The sequence below is a fragment of the Monodon monoceros genome, unplaced genomic scaffold, assembly GCF_005190385.1.
Source record: "Monodon monoceros isolate NGI ecotype Baffin Bay Population unplaced genomic scaffold, NGI_Narwhal_1 Super_Scaffold_5, whole genome shotgun sequence".
Lineage (NCBI taxonomy): Eukaryota > Metazoa > Chordata > Mammalia > Artiodactyla > Monodontidae > Monodon > Monodon monoceros.
In genome coordinates, this window is record NW_021703782.1 from 43,983,812 (window position 1) to 44,005,245 (window position 21,434).

The 21,434-nt window shown below is 37.7% G+C and overlaps 1 protein-coding gene across 3 annotated transcripts in view; it reads right to left on the reverse strand.

Annotated features, from left to right (window-relative positions):
- The window catches only part of FOCAD (focadhesin), a 311,528-nt gene that overhangs the window by 100,762 nt on the left and 189,332 nt on the right, over window positions 1-21,434 (reverse strand). For all 3 annotated transcript variants that reach the window (XM_029202338.1, XM_029202336.1, XM_029202339.1), the window contains exons 16-20: window positions 18,949-19,083; window positions 15,423-15,473; window positions 14,328-14,411; window positions 6,304-6,436; window positions 2,912-3,097 (exon numbers count right to left, since the gene is read on the reverse strand). In XM_029202338.1, coding sequence (XP_029058171.1) covers window positions 2,912-3,097; window positions 6,304-6,436; window positions 14,328-14,411; window positions 15,423-15,473; window positions 18,949-19,083 — 589 coding nt within the window. The remainder of the gene's footprint in view (window positions 1-2,911; window positions 3,098-6,303; window positions 6,437-14,327; window positions 14,412-15,422; window positions 15,474-18,948; window positions 19,084-21,434) is intronic.

A 21,434-nucleotide genomic window follows, 5' to 3' on the forward strand; every position in this document is an offset into this window, starting at 1 on the left:
TATAGTTTTCTGAGTACAGGTTTTTTACCTCCTTCAGTAGGTTTATTCCTACATATTTTATTCTTTTTGTTGTAATGGTGAATGGGATTGTTTCCTTAATTTCTCTTTCTAATCTTTCGTTGTTAGTGTGTAGGAATGCTAGAGATTTCTGTTCATTAATTTTGTATCCTCCAACTTTACTGAATTCATTGATTAGTTCTAGTAGTTTTCTGGTGGCATCCTTAGGATTATCTGTGTACAGTACATGTCATCTGCAAACAGTAACAGTTTTACTACTTCTTTTCCAATTTGTATTCCTGTTATTTCTTTTTCTTCTCTGATTGCCGTGGCTAAGACTTCCAAAACTATGTTGAACAATAGTGACAAGAGTGGACATCCTTGTTGTGTTCCTAATCTTAGAGGAAATGTTTTCAGTTTTTCACCATTGAGAATGATGTTTGCTGTGGGTTTGCTGTATATGTCCTTTATTATGTTCAGGTAGGTTCCCTCTATGCCCACTTTCTGAAGAGTTTTTATCACCTATTAACACTATTTTAGCTGCATCCCACAAGTTGTAATTTGGCATATTTTCATTATCATTCAGTTCAAAATATTTTCTGATTTCCATTTTGATTTTTTTCTTTGATCCATGGAAGATTTATAAGTGTACTGTTCAATTTCCAGGCGAGTGGATAAATTCTAGTTATCTTTTTGTTATTTAGTTTAGCTTAATCCCATTGTTATCAGAGGACAGACTCAATGACTTCAATATTTTGAAATTTGTTGAAATGTATGGTCTGCTATATGACCATTTTGATAAGTTTCCAATGTACAGTTAAAGAGCATACAAATTCTATCACTATAAGATACAATGTTCCATATGTCACTTAAGTTTGTTCATAGTATTATTCATATATTTTGTGAACCTGATTTTTTTGTCTGCTTGTTCATCATACCATTGAAAAAGCTGTTTAAGAGTTTTCCGCTATTATTGTGGATTTGTCTACTTAGTTAGTTCTGCCAATTTTTGGGGGGGGCAGTTTGCGGGCCTCTCACTGTTGTGGCCTCTCCCATTGTGGAGCACAGGCTCTGGACGCGCAGGCTCAGTGGGATCTTCCCGGACCGGGGCACGAACCCGTGTCCCCTGCATCAGCAGGCGGACTCTCAACCACTGCGCCACCAGGGAAGCCCAGTTCTGCTAATTTTTGTCATATAGTTTGAAACTCTGTTATTTTGGCACATTGATTAGAATTGTGATACTTTTCTAATGGACTGACTTCTTTATCTCCATGAAATATTCCCTTCGTTTCTAGCTTCTTCCTTTTTCATATGTCTAGCACTTTTTCACTGGACAGTATATGAAAGAACCACAGAAAGTCTAAATGATATTATTACTTTTTTAATCAGAGGATTTTCTCCTCTGTTAGGCAGACAGAGTGAAGAACAGATCATCTCAGGTGAATGAGGGATTTAACTGAGTTAGGCTTGACTATAGCTTTGGTAAATCTCAGTCTACCTCTGTTTCAACCCTGTTCCTAAGGCATGCCTCCTCAAGATTTTCAACTGACAGTCTAATCGGTCTTTGACTCTTCAATACAGAAAGATTATGGGAGATTCAGAGATTTGTATCTGTCCTCAGAAGTTTTCAGCTTAGCTTTTAACTTCCCACAAAGCTGCAAAATTTGACAAATATCTTAAGGGAGAAACAGGCTGTGTGTTTGAAGGGTCTCAAGTCCCCAGTCTTGTCACTCAGGTTACCACGTAAATGTCATGATCTCTGTTGGCTTCTCTGCCTCCTGCACCAGCCTCTTGTTAAGGTCAAGCCTGAATTTCAGCCTCTATCTGAGGCCAGCATTAGTAAGTGCATCCAGGTGAAAAGAGCTGTAGATCTCAGTATCAATTCACTACTTGTGTGCTTTGTTTTCAGGCCCATTCTCCTAGCCAGTCTTTGTTTCCTAAGCAACACAAGACTGGAGATTTCACTGCCTCTCAGAAGCATCAGCCTAGTTCTTTAACTTTCAGTGCAAACTCAAAAGTCACCAAATTGCTTATGAGGAAAATCTCCAGTTTGTCACCTGTATTAGAATCTTCAGAGAAACAAAACCAACAGGATATATATAGGTACAGATATGTAGATAAGCAAGAGGAGATTTATTATGGGAATTGACTCCCAAGATTTTTGAGGCTGAGAAGTCCCATGATCTGCTGTCTGCAAACTAGAGAACCAGGAAAGCCTGTGGTGCAATTCAGTCTGAGTCAGAAAGCCCAAGAACCAGGAGCACCAATGTCCAAAGGCAGGAGAAGATGGATCTCCCAGCTCAAGCAAAGAGAGCAAATTCACCCTTCTTCTACCTTTTTGTTCTATTCAGGTCTTCAATGGATTGGATGTTGCCCACCCACACTGCTCAGGGTGATCTTTACTCAGTCTACTGATCCAAACGCTAACCTCTTCTGGAAACACACTCAGAAATAATACTTACCAGTTATCTGAGCATCACTTAGCCCAATGAAGATGACACATAAAATTAATCATCACATCAGCCTAGTCCCATAAAACCACTAAAAGCTTTACTGGTTTCTCTATCCTCCAACAGGCCTCTTCCTGGGCCAATACCCAATCCCAGCCCACAACCAGAATCAGTGAATATCTCCCATGGGGTAGGGGCTGGGGCGTGGGACAGGTCCATAGGGAACAATCTAAAATGTTCTCTCCATTCCATAACTTCAGTCTATTCTTTGTTTTATCTATGTCTTTGTTTCTACAGTTCTCTGATGGCTTTAAAATGTGATTCATTTTTGTAATTTATCCAGCTGTGTCTAGACGTTAGCAGCAGCAGCAATGCCTTTCCATGCCCTATTACACCCTACTTGGAAGAGAAACTTAAATCATCACATTAAAATCCTGTACCGTGATAGTATGTATTGTGCTTACCCGCAAGGCCAGGTTTCAAACCCGGTTGCTTGTTTGTTTCATACATTTTCAACATAAAATTGGGGATTCCTGCTACAGTCTTTCCTTGATCTAAGCGGGCACCTCCTTTTAATGCAGAGTGATACACCCCACGGGGCATATTCACCATTTCTTGCTTCACAAGTGATGTAAAAAATTCCTCCAAAGCTGAAAGAAATAAAAGGAGACCAAAAGTAGAGTGAATATAGTATGCTAGAAGAGAAACATTCATTCTTAACTCATACACACGCACACCAACAACAACAACTTAGCTATATTTCATGTCAAATTTCACAAAGTAAAAAAACAATTCTTGATTCCCAGCCCTTTTGTAGTCTTCCCCAAACCAGAATATGGCACCCAGTAACTCAAGCTTAAAAACTTAGTCATTCTTAATTCCTCTCTTTCTCACACTCCTTATATGTAGCAAGGAGTTTTAGATCTACCTTTAAAAATATATCTCAAATCCATCAGTTTCTCTCCATTTTCACTGCTACTTGCGCAGTCATTATCTTCTCTCTTCCTCATCTGGATCAATTTAAAAACTAGTTCTTGGTTTCTTCTCCTCATGACCACTCCTCTAAACCATCCTCTACCCAGAAAGAAGCTAGAGTTTTATGTCATTTCCTTCCCTAACATCTTTCAATGCTTTTTCACTGTACATAGAATAACGTCAAGACGTCTGACAATGATCAAGGCCTTCTATGACCTAGCCCCTGACTCTCCCTGTGACCTCATCTCTACCACCCACCTTCCTTCCTAGCTGTGTTAAAGACACACTTCCACAAGCCCTTTTATTCCATTCCTCAATAACACAAAATTCATATCTAAGTCAAGGCCACTGCACTTGCCATTCTTTCACCTGGAACACACTAATCCCCAATGTCCACGTGACTGGCGCCTTCCTGTCATTTAGATATTTTCAGAGAGGCCCTTTATGACTATCCACCATTCTGCAGTAATATCAGTACACTTATTTTAAAAAATTAATTCATTATTTCTTTGTTTGTGTTCCTTCTAATTAAGCCCAAGCTCTTTATTGCTTGACATCTTCACTTATTATAAGGTAATGCAGTAATGTGGGATCAGAAGACAATAGGGTATCCAAACAAAATACCTGATTAGCACTATAGGTTTATATTCAAGTGTTATTTTCCTAAGGACCACTAGAGGTTGCCCAATGCAGAAACAAAAACAACAAAAATTAAAGCTAAACAAATCATATGGAAAACAAAAAAGGAAACCACCACAGGTGCCTCTTATTATAGGAACAAAAAGCAAGAGTCTGTCTACCTAAACTAGAATTTCATTCTGAATAGGTCTAAAAGTCTCCTTTAAATGACCACGATTAAATTAAAGACAGAAGTACTCACTGGAACATGTATTATGTACCCAGTTCTGTCATTCCTATATAGAACTTTCCTAGGTGCAACAAAGCTTCTCCATTCAAAGCCCAGAGAACACCTGTGTAGTATGTTTTCTATTCACCCCTCCAGATCCACACTCTCAACCCTACTCTGTGCCCCGGAAGAATAACCTTTCACAACTGCATCATCAGACTCCCTTGTCCTCTGGCTTTTAGTTGGCTTCATCCAATGGGAGACACTGGCAGGCGATCATGGGGTGCAAACAGAGGTGAGAGCATGTAATCCCCGGACACCCTCCTGCAGGACTGCCCCAGGTGGTCTGCATCCCTCTTTTGAAGGGCCTTGCTCCCCTTAGGAGCTTCTTATGACCCAGAAGCTCTCTCTTATTCTCCTAACTGCTCCCTTCCCTTACCTCTTCAGGCTGAGGGACATTAACCATTCTTAGATGATTCACCATTGCTTGTGAATTTCCTTTAACCTTGACAACACACCTTTAAGCAGTCCCTTTATTAAACTCTCAATTACTCTCTCTGAATTTCCTGCGAAGACCCTGATCAACACATCATCTAAATGAAAAGTGTGAGTAATATCCAACTTCAGGTCATACATTTCAATTCCTGTATGTACATGCACATGTACGACTGCTTCAAGCTTGGGAGGAGTATAGACTTTTCAGAATGGACCTAAGAATCATGCATTTGTGAGGCAAGAATTTCATGCTTTCTCAGAAGACACCCTATTCTGGTAAAAGCTGATACATGTCAAGAGATAAGTACACATCTACACGAAGACTAACCCAGGAATGAAAATTTGTCTACTTGTCAAGCTCTTCAGAGAATTAAGGATTATCAAATAATTCCAGCCCTGAGAGTAGTTTAAATGAAAGTAAAATACCATGAATGCAAAAACCCAAGAGGACTTTGAACTCTAAGGTTATTCTGGGATACAGAAGGAACTTTGGATAACTGATGGCTTTTTTCTTCCTTGGGCTTACTATTAACCACAGGGGAGGTCCTAGACTCTGAAGAGCCTTCAGGTAGGAAGTGGGGACGATCAGGAGAAAGAAAGAGGGAAGAAGTCCTTAAGGCTTGTTCTGGACATCAGGAGAAAAGAAAAGGTGGACTCTGTCTAAGTTGTACCGTTCAGTTTTCTCTAATGAAAGGAGGCAGGAATTTGGGACAGGAGCTTTGTCTAGCAAGAAATACTACTATATACTTGGCTGAATTCCTCAGGAATCTCCATGTGGGATGAAACCAAGGATAAAAACTTCTAACATTACAGGCTACTGAGATTATGACTGAGAAGATAAAGATGACATTTCTTGTGTTTATTGAACTTAATTTTGAGAAATTAAATTTTTACATCCATGAACATTCAGGGTAGATTTGGGACAGAATAAGGTAATAGATGCATGCTTGGGAAAATGTTGGCTACTATTGAATTAGAACAACTAGGTATAATTAGAATAATTTTTTAAAATGTCAAGGTCCTGTAGGCTTTATATCAAAGCTGGAAAAAAAAAAATTGCTGAACGACCATACAAGTTAATCTATTTTTTAAAAGCATTCATGTATAGCTCTCAAATACTGGTACCACCATTTCTTTAGTAAGAATATATTTCTAATGATGAAACTACCCAGGAAATTTCTGAAGATTCTAATGATCTTTTCAGTTATCTTATATAAATAAGCTAAAGAACCATTTGAATCAGTGACTTAAAGTCTCACTGAAAATTTGTAGAATTTAACTTTTGAGATGAATTTAAATTTTTCAGTGAAAATGGTTGTTTAAACTAGTTCTCCAGCTTATTTTTACTTGAGTCTAACATTTTTCAGTGTGTTTTTGAACACCATACTACCTCAAGCAGTCCCTATAAGACACATAGAAAATAAGTATTTAAGGTTAAAGTAAGCTATAATATGTGTTCATCACAAAAGAGCACAATTAATCAGACACTTAAAATCACTAAAAAAAATGCTAGCTTCCCTGACACAAAATAGGAGTCACCTGGTAAAACGGAAGGAGCAGTGAGTGACAACAGTTTGAGATAGCAAGAACCAGGAATGGAAAGATCCACGTCCTTTTCATCACCCTCCTCGTCTTCATCTAGGTCATCAGGAATTTGGATTTCTGGTCTTACCTGAAATGATAGAGAAGGCGATACTAAAATATTATGTAAAATCTTTTCCTTTAAAAAATTAAGTTAGACTCATTGCTCTACCATGCCAAAAGACCATTAAAATTAATTTTTAAAATCTATTCATTTTCAGATTAACTAAATGGTAAACTCTAATCATCTTATTAGAAACACTCCCAGATCCATGTAAAGAACTAATGGTAATATAGTAAGAAAATCACCATAAACCAGCCTAAGCAATGATTACTATAGAAAACTAATAAAATTTTATACCATCTGACAATAAAATGCAAACACACATTCAATATATTGAACTTCTGTAGTTTATAATTAAATATTTGCCTTGTTTGAATACATGTTTTAAAAATTTGTGATTTCAGCCATACTTCTATGACAAAGCTTAAAATCTTCTAGTAGAATATACATAGTAGAGATCAGGAAGACACAGAATGCTGTAGCTGACTTTTTTTTTTAGACTTAGCAGTTTGTTGCTATGGAATATAAAAACACTAAAATCTGCAGTTGGTAGCTATACTTTATAGTGTCTAATTTGCCATTTGAAGATTTTGTGGTTACTCTGTGATTAGTTAGGTTTATTTGAACCAAAAATTAAAAACGAGGGCTTCCCTGGTGGCGCAGTGGTTGAGAGTCCGCCTGCCGATGCAGGGGACACGGGTTCGTGCCCCGGTCCGGGAAGATCCCACATGCCGCGGAGCGGCTGGGCCCGTGAGCCATGGCCGCTGAGCCTGTGCGTCCGGAGCCTGTGCTCCGCAACGGGAGAGGCCACAACAGTGAGAGGCCCGCGTACCGAAAAAAAAAAAAAAAAAAATTAAAAACGTAAAAAGATTACCACTATTGTCGTTTCCACAAGCTATAACTGTCAAGCAATTAATTAAATTTTTAATACTTTCAATGACACACCATGATAATGCCCACATGGAGATAATTAAGCATTAGGGGAGGAAATCAAAATATATAAATGTGGTTGATATAACCGTAAAGTGCCAGAACCCAGTCATTACCATTAGCCTGTCTCCCAGAGTTATTTTTAGAAATAATTAACAATTCCTGCAGACTGCCTTTTTCATAGGTCCCCAAAGCACTGTTCCGTTTAGGAACTGCACTGAGTTAGGATTCTTGCAGGGGGATAAAAGCAAACAGAGATAAAATGCTTCTCACGTATAATAACCTCAACTCCGATGAAGCCTTTCAATCATAACTAGCGTTCTTTTCAGTAGTGAAGGAGTGAAAGCAACCTGACCACCAAGCACTTTCCAAGACAAGATTTAATTCTGATTCAGTCTTGAGGATCTAATTCTCAGAGGGCTGAGCCAGCCATAATTACAGAGATAACAATGATGCATGCTCCGCAGAGGGCATGCCTGCATTTGTTGATATCAGCGCACACCAGAGGAACCCTGGCACCTTTGCAAACCTTTTGGTTCTGACAAGCAGGGTTTTCGGAGTGTCTCTGGTCTGTGTATATACTTGGAATTTGCCACATTTGGTATCATCAAGAGGTATCTTAGAGATTTTAACTAGTCCTAGTTGCCTAAAAAGTTTCAAAAAAAGGAGTTGGTTCTGGGTCTGTTTACCTTGCTTCCTGACTTTTTACACATCATAGTACAAATTGAAAATAATATTTGAACAGCATATGGGGGGAAACAGACAACAATGCTTACAGCTGGAGGCTACATGAATAACACCAGATACTGCACCAGAGCATCAGAGCACTGGGAAGCTCTGCTACATGTCACATTCACAAGTGATAGGAGACTCGGGGAGGTGGAAGCCAGCGGTAAACACTTAAGCTAATATGAAAACTCGTAGGGATGGTGAGGATGTGGAGAAATCAGAACGCTCACACACTGTTCGTGGGAAGGTAAAACGGTGCAGCCCCTTTGGAAAACAGTTTGGCAGTTTCTCAAAAAGCGAAATGCAGAGTTACTGTATGGCCCAGCAATTCCACTCCCAGGTATATGACCAAGAGAAGTGAAAACAAATGATCACACAAAACTTGCAGACGAATGTGAATACATTAGTTGTAACAGCAAAAATGGAAGCGACTCAAATGTCCATGAGCATATAAACAAAATACGGCACACCTACACGATGGAATATTATTCAATCATAAAAAGGTATGAAGTGCAGATATGTGTTCCACATGAATGAACTTTGGAAACATTATGCTAAGTGAAGGAAGCCAGTCACGAAAGAACACATGCTATATGATTTCATTATAGGAAAGGTTCAGGACAGGTAAATTTACAGAGACAGAAAGTAGATTAAAGGTTGCTTAGCGCTGGGGGGAAAGAAAGGGGTAATGGGGATTGATTGCTAATAAGATGATCTAAAATTAGATTGTGGCAGCTCTGTGATTAGTTGCACAGTTCTCTGAATACACTAAAACCACTTGAATTGCATGCTCTAAATGGGTGAATTGTATGGAATGCGGATTATATCTCAGTAAAGTTATTTAAAAAGAAAGGAAGGAGGAAGGGAGGAAGGGAGGCGATAGGAAAGAGAGGAAAGGGGAGGGGAGAGTGTGGGTTGGAGGAGGGGCAGCAGAAGAGGCAGCAGCACAAGCGGAAGCATAGGAAATAGAGGCGGAAGCTGCCACCACCTTCAGAGGGACCTCAGCTGGTGGATGAACTAGGCCAAGTGACCAATGCTCCCAATTCCAGAATTATGTAGTATAAAAGGAATCTGGTCTTTTTTGCACACATTTTAGCCTATCCAGTTTAACTGCTCAATGAGTCACAGCACGCAGGCCATCAATATTTCCGACAGCCACTAAAGAAGACCTACTAGGTTGGGGATTTTAAAAAAAAAGATCCGTTCATCCATCTTAAGTTGTCTAATTTTGCATTCACATAACTGCACCCCTATATTAATTTATCTTCTGTGCGATAAACAACATATGTCTGCATCTTACATACACATATATGTTAACAAAGACACTAGAGATGTACTGTAATTTATTTTATTTTATTTTATTTATTTATTTTTGGCTGCGTTGGGTCTTCGTTGCTGCTCATGGGCTTTCTCTAGTTGCAGTGAGCGGGGGCTACTCTTCGTTGTAGTGCGCGGACTTCTCATTGCCATGGTTTCTCTTGCTGCAGAGCACGGGCTCTAGGCACGTGGGCTTCAGTAGTTGTAGCTCACGGGCTCTAGAGCACGGGCTTCAGTAGTTGTGGCGCAGGGGCTTAAGTTGCTCCACGGCATGTGGGACCTTCCAGGACCAGGGCTAGAACCCATGTCCCTGCATTGGCAGGCAGATTCTTAACCACTGCGCTGCCAGGGAAGCCCCAATGTACTGTAATTTAAGTATAGATGATATACTCTGCCTACTTATAATGGTATGATTACACCTTCAATTTTGTTTCTTCAAAGGTGAGCTGATTCTCCTGAACTAAGTAGCACTTATTGTTAGACTTTGGTTTCATGGCATTTCCCTACTCCTCTGTTCATTTCTTAAAGAAGTATTTGTTCCAGCTTCCCTATGCTAGTCCCAGTCTTTTCCCTTTGTTTGTATGCAACAAGTGAATAAGATCAACATGAGTACAACTAGGGAAAATCAAGGGAAGTCATATGAAAAAATACTTGTTAAAATTATAAAATGTTGCTAACTATATTACATTAGCTACTCAAACATCCAGGAAAAAACTGTCTATTTAGAACACACACACACACACACACACATGCACATACACACACCAACTACACGCTTCCAATTATAGCTAAGCTTTGTTGAAGAAACTTAAAGGGAGAGCCAAATATAAAATGATAAATTACTTTTAAAATCTGATTTAAGTTGAATATTGGAAAGCTTATCCTACAAAATGCCTTACTTACTACATTTTCTGAGCCAGATAACCTTTCAACCACGTTTCTGTGTGTGCAACCTAAGAAAATCCAGGAGTCTGTGCATAAACAGAGGATTTATTTGGAACTCGTTAAGTATCTGCATAAATTCATTTAAGAAGAGAAACAGCTTCTGATGAAATCAATAACATTCACTTAAATCAAAGCGGAACAGGTTACACCACATTAATACCAACCCAGGGTGCATAATAAGTTCTTTTATATTACTCGCTTCTCAAATTAACTCCAGAAATCAACAACACTATCTTAAGAGCTCTATAATAAAAAGTTTAATTTTTAAGCAGCCAAGCATTTTTTAAAGAACCCAAGTCAGAGAGAAGAGTCAACCTAAATGTTTATCAATTACTGACTGTTTTACCAGAAAAACCATTCTTTATAGTTTTTTTGGTTTGTTTTTGTTTTGTTTCATTTTGGGGGTGTCAGGGGGCACTAAAGAAGGCAAAGGAGAAGGATAAATAGCTAAAAAGACAAAGAAATACAAACTAAAAGGGAAAAATCATTCATGTCTATTTTTTAACACTGAAATCAACAGGTCCTCAAAGAAGCCCCCCCGATATTTTTTGACCAACTTTAGACTTGCATGTTTCAAGTGATTAACAATGATATTTTTACAAACCAACAAACACATGGATTCATTCACCGGCCTTATTTCCGTAGTGTAGTGGTTATCACGTTCACCTCACACATGGTTTCATTCAACATTCCCAGCTCATAAGACAGCCTAGCACTTAGTATACGTCCAATAAATAATCACTAAACCAATGCAAGTGTTAAGTGTCTATCATCAACGATCCCACAAAACTTCCTAATAACAAACCAGTGACAAGAAAGATGAGTTAATGAATCTGCTATTCAAATCCCTGGCTCACATGATATCTCATTCAGCTCTACTCTCCATTGATATTTTCCATCTTACCTTAGGTGGTACTGTTTCGTTTAACCCTAAATATTCCTTCTGATGTCTGTCACTCCTTTAATGCCTTCTGTTTTACCAGCCTGTTAGCTTTCTTTCAACAAGTTTCACAGTTTAAGTTGATGCAGCAATGAACAAGAAATCTTTCTTTGATAAATTTAAAGGTGTACTTACAAAAGTAGTTGAATTATAATCCACAAAAGTAACCATGTGGATAGTATCTTTTAAAAAAATTCTCTTTTTAAAAAAAAATTTCTACTTGAAATTCACTGTATGTTCTGTTAAAAGATTATTTCACAAGTTTCCACAAATAGAAAAAGAGAACCTGTACACCTTTCACTGGAAAGGTATACAAGTAGCCTTCAGTTTTGTGAGTAAACCAAACTGCCCTTGGTGCAGTGAGTAAACTCTGACAACAAGGAGGAATCTTAGATTTTACACTAGAGAAGTCCCTACCTGGCAGAGACTTTTGAAACAGTTGAAAGTATGCTTTTGTAGAAAGTGAGCCACAGTTTCACATCACTGCCACTATCTACAAAACAGAGGTGGGATCTGGGGTTGCACCCTTAGCCTTCAGGGACTTGGTTGGAATATGAACATACTGACCATTTTCTGGACTTTTAGTTCTTAGATATTCAAACAGCCAAACTGAAAATCAGTAATTAATAAAAAGAAGAAGAACAATGCAAGGTGTGGTCTTGGAAGTAATGATTCTCCATGCGGAGGAAGGTCCTCTATATCAGAAACTGGGGGGTTGAAGTGGGGTGGACTCTTTTAAACCATATGTCCTCTCATCTTAATCTCAGTTAAGAACATCCACGGTAGTGAACCTCTGTTACATATGAGAGGGAATCACATCCTAGAAGGGGGTTAGGGCAGAAAAAAGGTTGAAAAGCATGGCTAAAATCAGTCTTAGAGACTTCCTTTACAGCTCTTCACGCTCTGCTGGTGAAAACCCAAGCATATATAGTACATCACTACCCTTTATGTTGGAAGGTATAAAGAGCTATTTATGGTTTTTCAGGGATCAGAGGATATAGAAGAGTTAGATTAAGAAAGTATCTAATATTTGACTGCGTACAGCACTTAGCTGAGTAATAACTCTAACAAACACAACCAGAAACTAAACATAACCCTCAAGTAGGATAAAATAGAAACATAACATTATTTAAAGAGGTAGAGACTAAACAGTCAAGAGTATATGGGAGTTATTTAATAAAAGCTATCATTCCAGCTGGAATGTTTCAGTAATAATAGCTAAAAATAAAGGTAATCATTATGTTGTGATCTAAATTACCAATTGCTTATTTAAAATAATATAGGGACTTCCCTGGTGGTCCAGTGGTTAAGACTCTGCACTCCCAGTGCAGGGGGTCAGGGTTCGATCCCTGGTCAGGGAACTAGATCCTGCATGCATGTCACAACTAAGAACCCACGTGCTGCTACAAAGATCCCGCACGTGGCAATGAAGATCCCACGTGCCTCAACTAAGACCCAGTGCAGCCAAAAAATATATATGTATGTATATATATAAAATAAGAAAAAGTATCTTTCCAGATAGTGTAGGTAATCTATTGTAGGAGTTTACATACCAAATTTACATGTAATTTTTTCCTTTTTCTTTACCTTTCTCTCTCTTTTTTTCAGAAGCTATGGGTATTGCTAGTCACCATGGTGTAGTCTGAAATCCCATCTTTTTAAATTTTACGAGTCATAGGACATCTTTTGTTAAGGCTTCCTGTTTGTGATAACTGCACAACAAGCTGGCCGATCTGTCTTCGAGTTCTCAGTGACACGGGAAATCCTGCCTCACTTAGGATTTGGTTTTACAAGAGCCTGTCTTCAGTCCCTCCAATTCAATTCAATGAACAGAAGTTTGCCTGGTTACTACTGGCATCTAGTCTCTGCATAAGCTCAACCCAGAAGAAAAAGTCAACTCATTTAATGCCTGAGGATCCCAAGAAATTCACAATAAAACTTGCCACTTCACCTCAAGGACAGATTCTGGGTAATGTTACGCATAACTTCTTCTAAAACAATGTCTTCCTTACACTCTAAAGGCATTAAATAACCATTTGTATGCCTTTGAATTAGCAGTAACACTAAATGTGGAATCATACACTTAGGGACTTCCCTGGTGGTGCAGTGGTTAAGTATCTGCCTGCCAATGCAGAGGACACGGGTTCGAGCCCTGGTGCAGGAAGATCCCACGTGCTGTGGAGCAACTAAGGCCATGCGCCACAACTACTGAGCCTGCACTCTATAGCCCACAAGCCACAACTACTGAGCCCTCGTGCCTAGAGCCTGTGCTCCGCCACAAGAGAAACCGCCACGATGAGAAGCCCCGTGCACTGTAACGAAGAGTAGCCCGCGCTCGCCACAACTAGAGAAAGCCTGCGCACAGCAATAAAGACTCAATGCAGCCATTAAATAAATAAATAAGTAAATATTTTTTAAAAAGAAAGAAATCATACACTTAACTCCTTAATATAACCTGATAATTTAAAGCTGGTTATACTAGGTAGGTAGTAGAAAAGGTTCTATGTTTTTAGTCTAGTCTAAAAACTAAGATAATATCTCACAGTGTGTTAACCCTTAAAAGAGAGTGATACTTTCTTCATCCAGTTCTCTGGGACTAACCTATGTATCATTTCAAAGTAAACAAATAAATAGCAGATTTTTTTCCGACGGCACTTCAATTCTGTATCACAAATAAAGATCTCTGGCTGCTCAGGTGGTAGAAAACCTTACTCTGAGCAGGCCGTGCTTGGATGTGAAGTTCAAGACGGCGCACTAACTGGGTAAGGTGGTTCCTATAGTGACACAGACCTTGCCCTGGGCACAGGGCAATGCAGTCATACACCAAGTCACCTTATAGAGATTTCATTTTCACCTTCCATCTGCTTCAGTTCATTATCTGTGAAGTCTAAGACCCCTACAATCTACTACAGATTAAACAAATTATAAATATAAATTCTTATCTTTTATGGACAACACATCTAGAGTTACAGGTAAGAATTCCCTAAGCAGGGGATATAAGTAAAGTTATAAAACGTAGCAGTAAAGAGATACCGGTAAGAAAGCAGAAAAACCTACCTTTTCAGGCAGATGAAGAATGGTGTGCTCTCTGGCACTGAAGTGTGACAGAGATCTATATGCAGCATTTGCTACAACTGGGTCCTAGATAGAGTAAAAGTAAGATAAACAAAAGAAACAACATATATTAAACATCAACTCTGGAGGCAGAAAGAAAATCTTCCCTGACCAACCTCAAAGTTCTATAGTCAGTGCTTTGGAAATGGTATTCAAGCCTTGCTTAGTATGTCCCAATTAAAAATAGAGAGAAAACAGCACTGGACAGAGGCATCAGAAAAACCACATTTCTATCCTAGCTGGGACATTAAACATAAAATAACTCCCAATTGCTCAAGTCCCCATGAGGTGGTATGGTTTAGCGGAAGGAGTACGAGGGTATAGAGTTTGATAGGCCTGGAAGTGGACTCTGAGTCTCCGGCTACTCCCTGGGAGAGCTGGTCTTCTGGAATCTAAGCTTTTTCACTCATGAGCCAGGTGGAACATCACCAACACCCTCTGCTCTATACTCCTTGATTGGAAATGACATTTGAAAAATGGAGAGTATACATGCTACTGTATATAAAATAGATAACTAATAAGGACCTACTGTACAGCACAGGGAACTCTACTCAGTTCTCCGTAAGGGCCTATATGGGAAAAGAATCTAAAAAAGAGTGGATATATGTATATGTATAACTGATTCACTTTGCTGTACACCTGAAACTAACACAACATTGTAAATCAGCTATACTCCAATAAAAATTTTTAAAAAACCAAAAACAAACAAAAAATGGAGCGCACTTTTTGTTTGATGTGCTTATCGGTGGGGGAGGGGCACAGCAGGAAAGAGGAAGGACCTTTAAAAGGAGAGGCAATGGCAACAGTCCCTCTTCATATCTGTCAGTGTCACAAAGTAACAAGTGCATTTTATGGTGAAAATGTATTAAGTGGCATAAATTAAGAGTAACTTTTAAAACCTAAATTTATTAATAGTCACAATTCTTTTAAAACCAAGAAGGCATCATTTCAAGGGAGTTATATTTTTATCCTAAGAGTCTTATTTCACAGTTCTTTCCCCAGTTTGGTTCTGTTTCACTGACGCCCTTGTGACAGTACCTTGTTTTGAGTGTGGTTCCAGAGGAAGCTGAGGACTTGAACTTTAAAATTCTGAAAAATCAACAAACAACAGAATAAAATTTTAAGACAAAGATAAAATTGAGAGCAAACAATCTAAAGTAGCAAATGTGGAAATTAAATCACTTTAAAAATTATACCACTAGTAACTGACTTAATCTGGACTTATCCATCATTCATAAAATGAAAATACTCAGAAACAGACTCATCATCTAAACATATGGATATGTTAAACAAGGTGAGATTTTAAGATTATTAAATTTAGAAACCTAACCATTTCTTACTGATCTCTCAAGTCTTAGTACAAATGTCACTCTCCTTTTTCATGCCTCTATTCCTAACCCCCTATCCAGAAGAGAGCTCTCCCTTCTCTAGGCGGCCATACGGCACATGGCACAATTTAGCATCTAACGTGATTATCTGTGTATGTGGTCAACTCCCTACTCGCTTGTACACTCCTTAAAGCGGTGGCTGTCTTTCTCATTTCAAAGGCTAGAACATAAAGAATATAAAGCCCAGTTCCTCAAATGACAAATATTTAATAAATAATTGAGCATAAAAAGCCATTTATCTTCCAACACTCAATGTCTTCTTAATTTCAGCCACATCTAACTTCTTGCCCTGCTAAATCGTATGAGGTTCTTCTATACCTCCTTGTGTTTGCATATTCTCTTAAAAATGTCAATGAAAAGCAACATTTTATTAATTCTTCACGATCCTAGTCTAATAGCACCGACTAAATAAGGTTTCCTTAGATTTCTCCTAAGAATGCTTGTCATTTCCACCACCACACTCTCGTAGCCCTTTGAGTAACTGTGCTCATCAAATGTTATTATAATTATTATTGCTTATGTCTATATCCTTTACCAACTTTTGAGCTTTCAGAAGGCAGGGACTGACAACATGGTATAATGGAAAAATACAGCCTTGGAGCTAGAAAGTCCTGGGTTTAGAAAACAGCTTTCACTTAGAAACTACAGTGTTGGTTCAGTTACTTGTCTTGCATGTAGCAGATACTCAATAAATATTTGTTTAATGAATGGATAGACCTCTTAAAACCTCAGATTCTTTTGCTATAAAATGAAAAATAATAACTTCCTATCAGATATTAGAACTAATTGATATAAAGTAACTGGAAGAGCACTGGAGAATATAATAACTACTTAAAATAGTGTCTATTATTGTTTATTAGTATGTCTAAGGCCTAGCACAGTTCTAACAAATATATTCTGAGTCAATGAATGAATGATCAAGCACTTGCAAAGCAATTCAGAAAATATACAAATTGAAACATGGACTCTATTTTCAACAAGCTTATATGTTAATGGAGAAAATATATGTATACATATACCTGTAGTATAAAATAGAAATAAATGTTCTTAAGACAGTATAGATAAAGAACTTTGGGAGCAATAGACTCCTGTTGAAGAAAAATTCTCAAAGGATGAGATAACTTAAACCAATTCTTTATTTCCTAAAATAGACTTTAAAATTAGAGGTGAAAAAGAAAGTAATACTAGACAGAGAGAACAACATGAACAAAGGAAAAGCAATGGAAAAATTTGGAAGCGGAGAAGGAATCTACAATGGTTTGGTTTTCCTGGAGTGCAGGAGGCGGAAAAGCAGAATGAGGCCAATTCTAAGAGACCTTATTGGCTCCATATAAAGAAACTGGACTTCCCTTTTGGTAAACACAAGGCATTTGAGGTGACTAGGGATAGCAACGACCTAAGAAATGTTTTGGGAAAACTATATTCAACTCGGGCTTACATACAAACAAACTGTAAGCACTTAATAGAAAACAAATTATTTAAACACACACAGGAAGAGACAGGCGGAGGGAGGGAGAAAGTGGGGGAGGCGGGGAGGAAGGGAGAGACAGAGCGACAGACGGGAGAGGGGTCTTCCCTACGTTTCTTTACTTCTGCTGCCAGGCGGGCTCTGATCACTGAAGAAATCTCCCTACTAGGAGGAAACTGATGGATGAAATGGTCCCCAAGCCATCTATCTGAATAAGAGGAATCCTAATGTTATTAAAAGCATGAAGATAAACCAAAATAAAATGTCACTGAAAAGGAATGTAAAGTTTAAAGGAAAAAAAAAATCGTCCAAAAGACAACTTACAGCTTACCCAATGTAAGCAAACATAAAAAAACACACAAGCCACTTCATAAATTGAATGTAAGAAAAACTGAAAGTACAAGCAATACAAAGGTATATGAGTTCAGCCCTTGAAGACAGAAAATATACATATCACTGCATACAAAGCCCTTATTTTGTGTTTTAGTATGGGCTCCTTATCAGTAGCCTGGCAGATTTTCTGACAACTTAGGGTATGTACCCACGAACAGTGGCCATAAAAAAGACTGTTGGTGAACTATATACTCTAGGAGTCTCGAATTGATTCTTTTTTTAATACCCCAAAACAAAAGCCCAAATGTGAGAATAAACTCACAATATCCTGTATTGGTTCATTCATTCATTCAACAACTAGGTTCTGAATATACATTATGTACCATGCTAGGTATTGTGTCCTTGGTAAGGACAAATTTGATTTTATTCACTGTGTAGCATTTAGAATGATTAGAAGTATTATCCTACAATCCTGTCTTCTCATGTGATCTAAAACAAGTAAGGGACTATTCTTGGAATCTTACAGAGGGCCAGTTTATCAAAGTCTGTGAAGCACTAAATCAAACTAAAGGTTCACCAAGACTTCAAGTGGAAATCAATTGAGGCTCTTTGAAGGAAAAGTCAATAAAAAGGTGAGCTTGAAAGGGGATATGGCTACGAAAGTGGAGATATAAATGAATCTGCCACCCTCTCATTTCATTCAAAGAAGAGATAACAGAGAAAATGTTAAACAGAAGTACGTGAATCTTACAGCAAAACATCTTCCACCAAGTGTTTCAATTCATTACAATGACAAACATTGCCTAGTTCATAAAATTATTTTCCTCTCCTAGGACAGGTTGATTTTACAATCGTCTTCATTGAAGAGTATACATGAAAAGCAAAGCTATATATAGAAAATGTAAACTAATAAACTAACACGTAAAAAATCAAATCTCTATGCCTAAGCTAGAAAAAACCCACAAATGACACTATGTCTATACTACTCAGAAGTCTGCCCTGCCTTACTAAAGCCTTTGTAACACTTTTTAGAATTTAAAACACCAACAAAATGCATTTAAACTGTTGGCCTCGTGAATTCTATTATTTTAAGAAACACTATTTTAACATATGGGCTTTAAAAAATCTTGACTATACTTTCATAATAAAAACTTGGCATCCTTCATGTAAATAAATCTCAAAGACAGAGGACTGATAAGGGTGGATATCCTCCTACTCCTAGGAGTCCATAAAGATATCAACATGTTCACAGAACAAAAAGTGCTAAATGATTTTTGGCAAACAAAAGATACAAATATTTTTTCCCAAAAGTTATGATAAAGCACATGTCTTCCCAATGTAGAAACAGACAATTTATTGAGCTCTGAATGCATACCTCATATTCAGCTGTATTGACTGTTAAGGAAGGAACCAGAGAAAACAGTTCACTGAGGGTCTTCAAAATGAGAGGTCTCATGTCACAATTCAGCTTTGGGGAGAGAGCATTCCAAGTGGAGCGAATACAAACCACCTGTGAAGCAAATACAAAAAAGTCAATGCCTAACAAAATCCCAGCTCATATGACGCCGTTAGTAAAGAGTACTGTCTTTCATTATAAGGAAACTTAAGAACAAGAACACTCCTAGCAGTTAAGATCTGATAAATCATCACCCCTCAAAAGAAATTATTTAAACTAATATAAACTGTTGTTGAAGAAGATCCAGCCTGCCTCACACTACTGCTTTTTTACTTTATTTTGGTTAACCAAAGAAGCAAAGCTTTGTCGCTCTCCCTCACGCACAAATACACACAAAATTCACTCCAGGTTAGCTACAAACATTGTTGAATAGCCATTCTCTGAAACCAAGAAGGGTGAGATAATGCTAGAACATTTCTAAGTCCAGGTATTCACAGTTCTCATAGTTTTCTAGTCTTGCTGAAAACTGTATCACCACTCAGAAAATTGGGATGTTAGCATACATAAATCAAACACTCTCAAATCATCTTACAAACTTCTAAATGAGGTATGTGAATAATTTTATTATTTAAAATAATAACTTAAAACTTTGTTTAAAAAGTCATTTCAGATTTTTAAGAGGCTGTTAAATGCTAAAATAAAACTAACAAAAATGTTATTGTTAGCTTGACCCAATTCCCTTAAACCAAGTATTCTTAAGCCATTTCAAGATCTGTTTTTAAGGATATTCAAATATCTTCTTAAGTTCAATTCCAGCTACAATGGATGATTTCTTCACTTACAGATATTTGATTAAAATTTTAAAACTCAGTCAGGAAGAGTGGCAACACAGATCAATCAGATAGAGTTTAACAAGGATTAATCTTTCTAAACCACTACAATCTCTTCTCTTAAGCTTCAATTAACACACACAATTTATCTTCATCTACAAACATAAATTATTTAGGAAACACTACATGAGTTGACAAGTGAAAAGATGTCAAAGATAAATGAATAATATATACTTAAAGACACAGATTAAGGAGAGACTCAAAGAAGACAGCAGAAAGAGTATCTCAGAAAACTTGGATTCAGTGCTTTTGCTCTTATTTTCCACCTTCCATGAAACAGCATAAAAATGTTCTTTGACTTGAGATCCACTACAAATTTGGATTCCACTAGCATTCACTAAGGGCAGTACTGTCAGGCATGACAGTAGGTACATTTATACAAAGTAGCTCTAATATTACAAATCATCAGTATTTGAAATAAAAAAGAAACCAATTCTTTAAAAGCTATCAATTCAACATCGAGTATATACCCAGAGTAGTATACAGCACAAGAGGAACAACAAAATACAAAACATAATCTAACCCTTCAAAGAATTTACCACCATATCAAAAAGGAAGAGAAATGTCTGTAATTCTAAATCATTGGGAAACAAAAGGTGCATGATTAGATTTTGAACTATTTTCAACAGAAAACAGTTTCAGGAGGAACCCAGGGAGGAAAGCTATTTCAGTGGGTGGGAGTCATTACAGTATCAGGAGGCAAAAAGTCTAGAGATGGGACTTGGAGAAGGAATGGAAAGAAATCAGGCAGACATCCCACAAGGAAATGGAAAGCATAAGTCAAACACAAATAAAGCAAGCTGCAGACATAAAAAGCACGAGTCCTGGTGAAGCAAGGCTGATGGATCAAAGAGTACCTAGAATACCAAAGCAGTTTGGATCAGAATCAAAAGGAAAAGGAAGCCTCCAGAGATTTCTGAGTTGGGGAATAAACGAAATTCAAATACTATTTTTGAAAGATTCTTCTGGTAGTCTTATAGCCAAACTCAAAGCAGTCATGAACCTCTCTAATTCCTATTTGTCAGTAGTCCCTAACATAAAGAACCTCAAAAGTTTTCCAAAAATTGTATGCTCAATATACTCTCTAATTATCCACGCTTTCTCCTCACTTTAAATTCCTAATTCCAACCTACGTTGTTTCAAGACAGTTCAAATCTCAATTCTAAAATTAACTTTACTCTTACAATTCAGGCCCTCATTTTATCCCTTCCTTTCCTCTAGCTTCTAGCACTTAAAACTCTGTACTACCCATCTTAACATTTAATTCCGTACTGCCTGGTATTGTTCACTATTTTTGTAAATATAAATTGTCTTCTCAACTAGATATTAAGTTCTGTAAAGACAATGACCACATCTTACAGTTCTCACCCCCCACACCCTGCTCACCTAGCACAGTAATAACTATATCAGATTATCAGTAGTTATCAACTACTGATGGTACTGGAGCCTGAGGAATGGTAAATCTGAGATAGAGAATAAAAGAATTAAAAGGACTTGGAGAATGAAGTGAGATGATTTGGGCCTAGAGACCTGGGTGAATACAAAGCAACACAATTAAATGGAGGGGAAACCTGA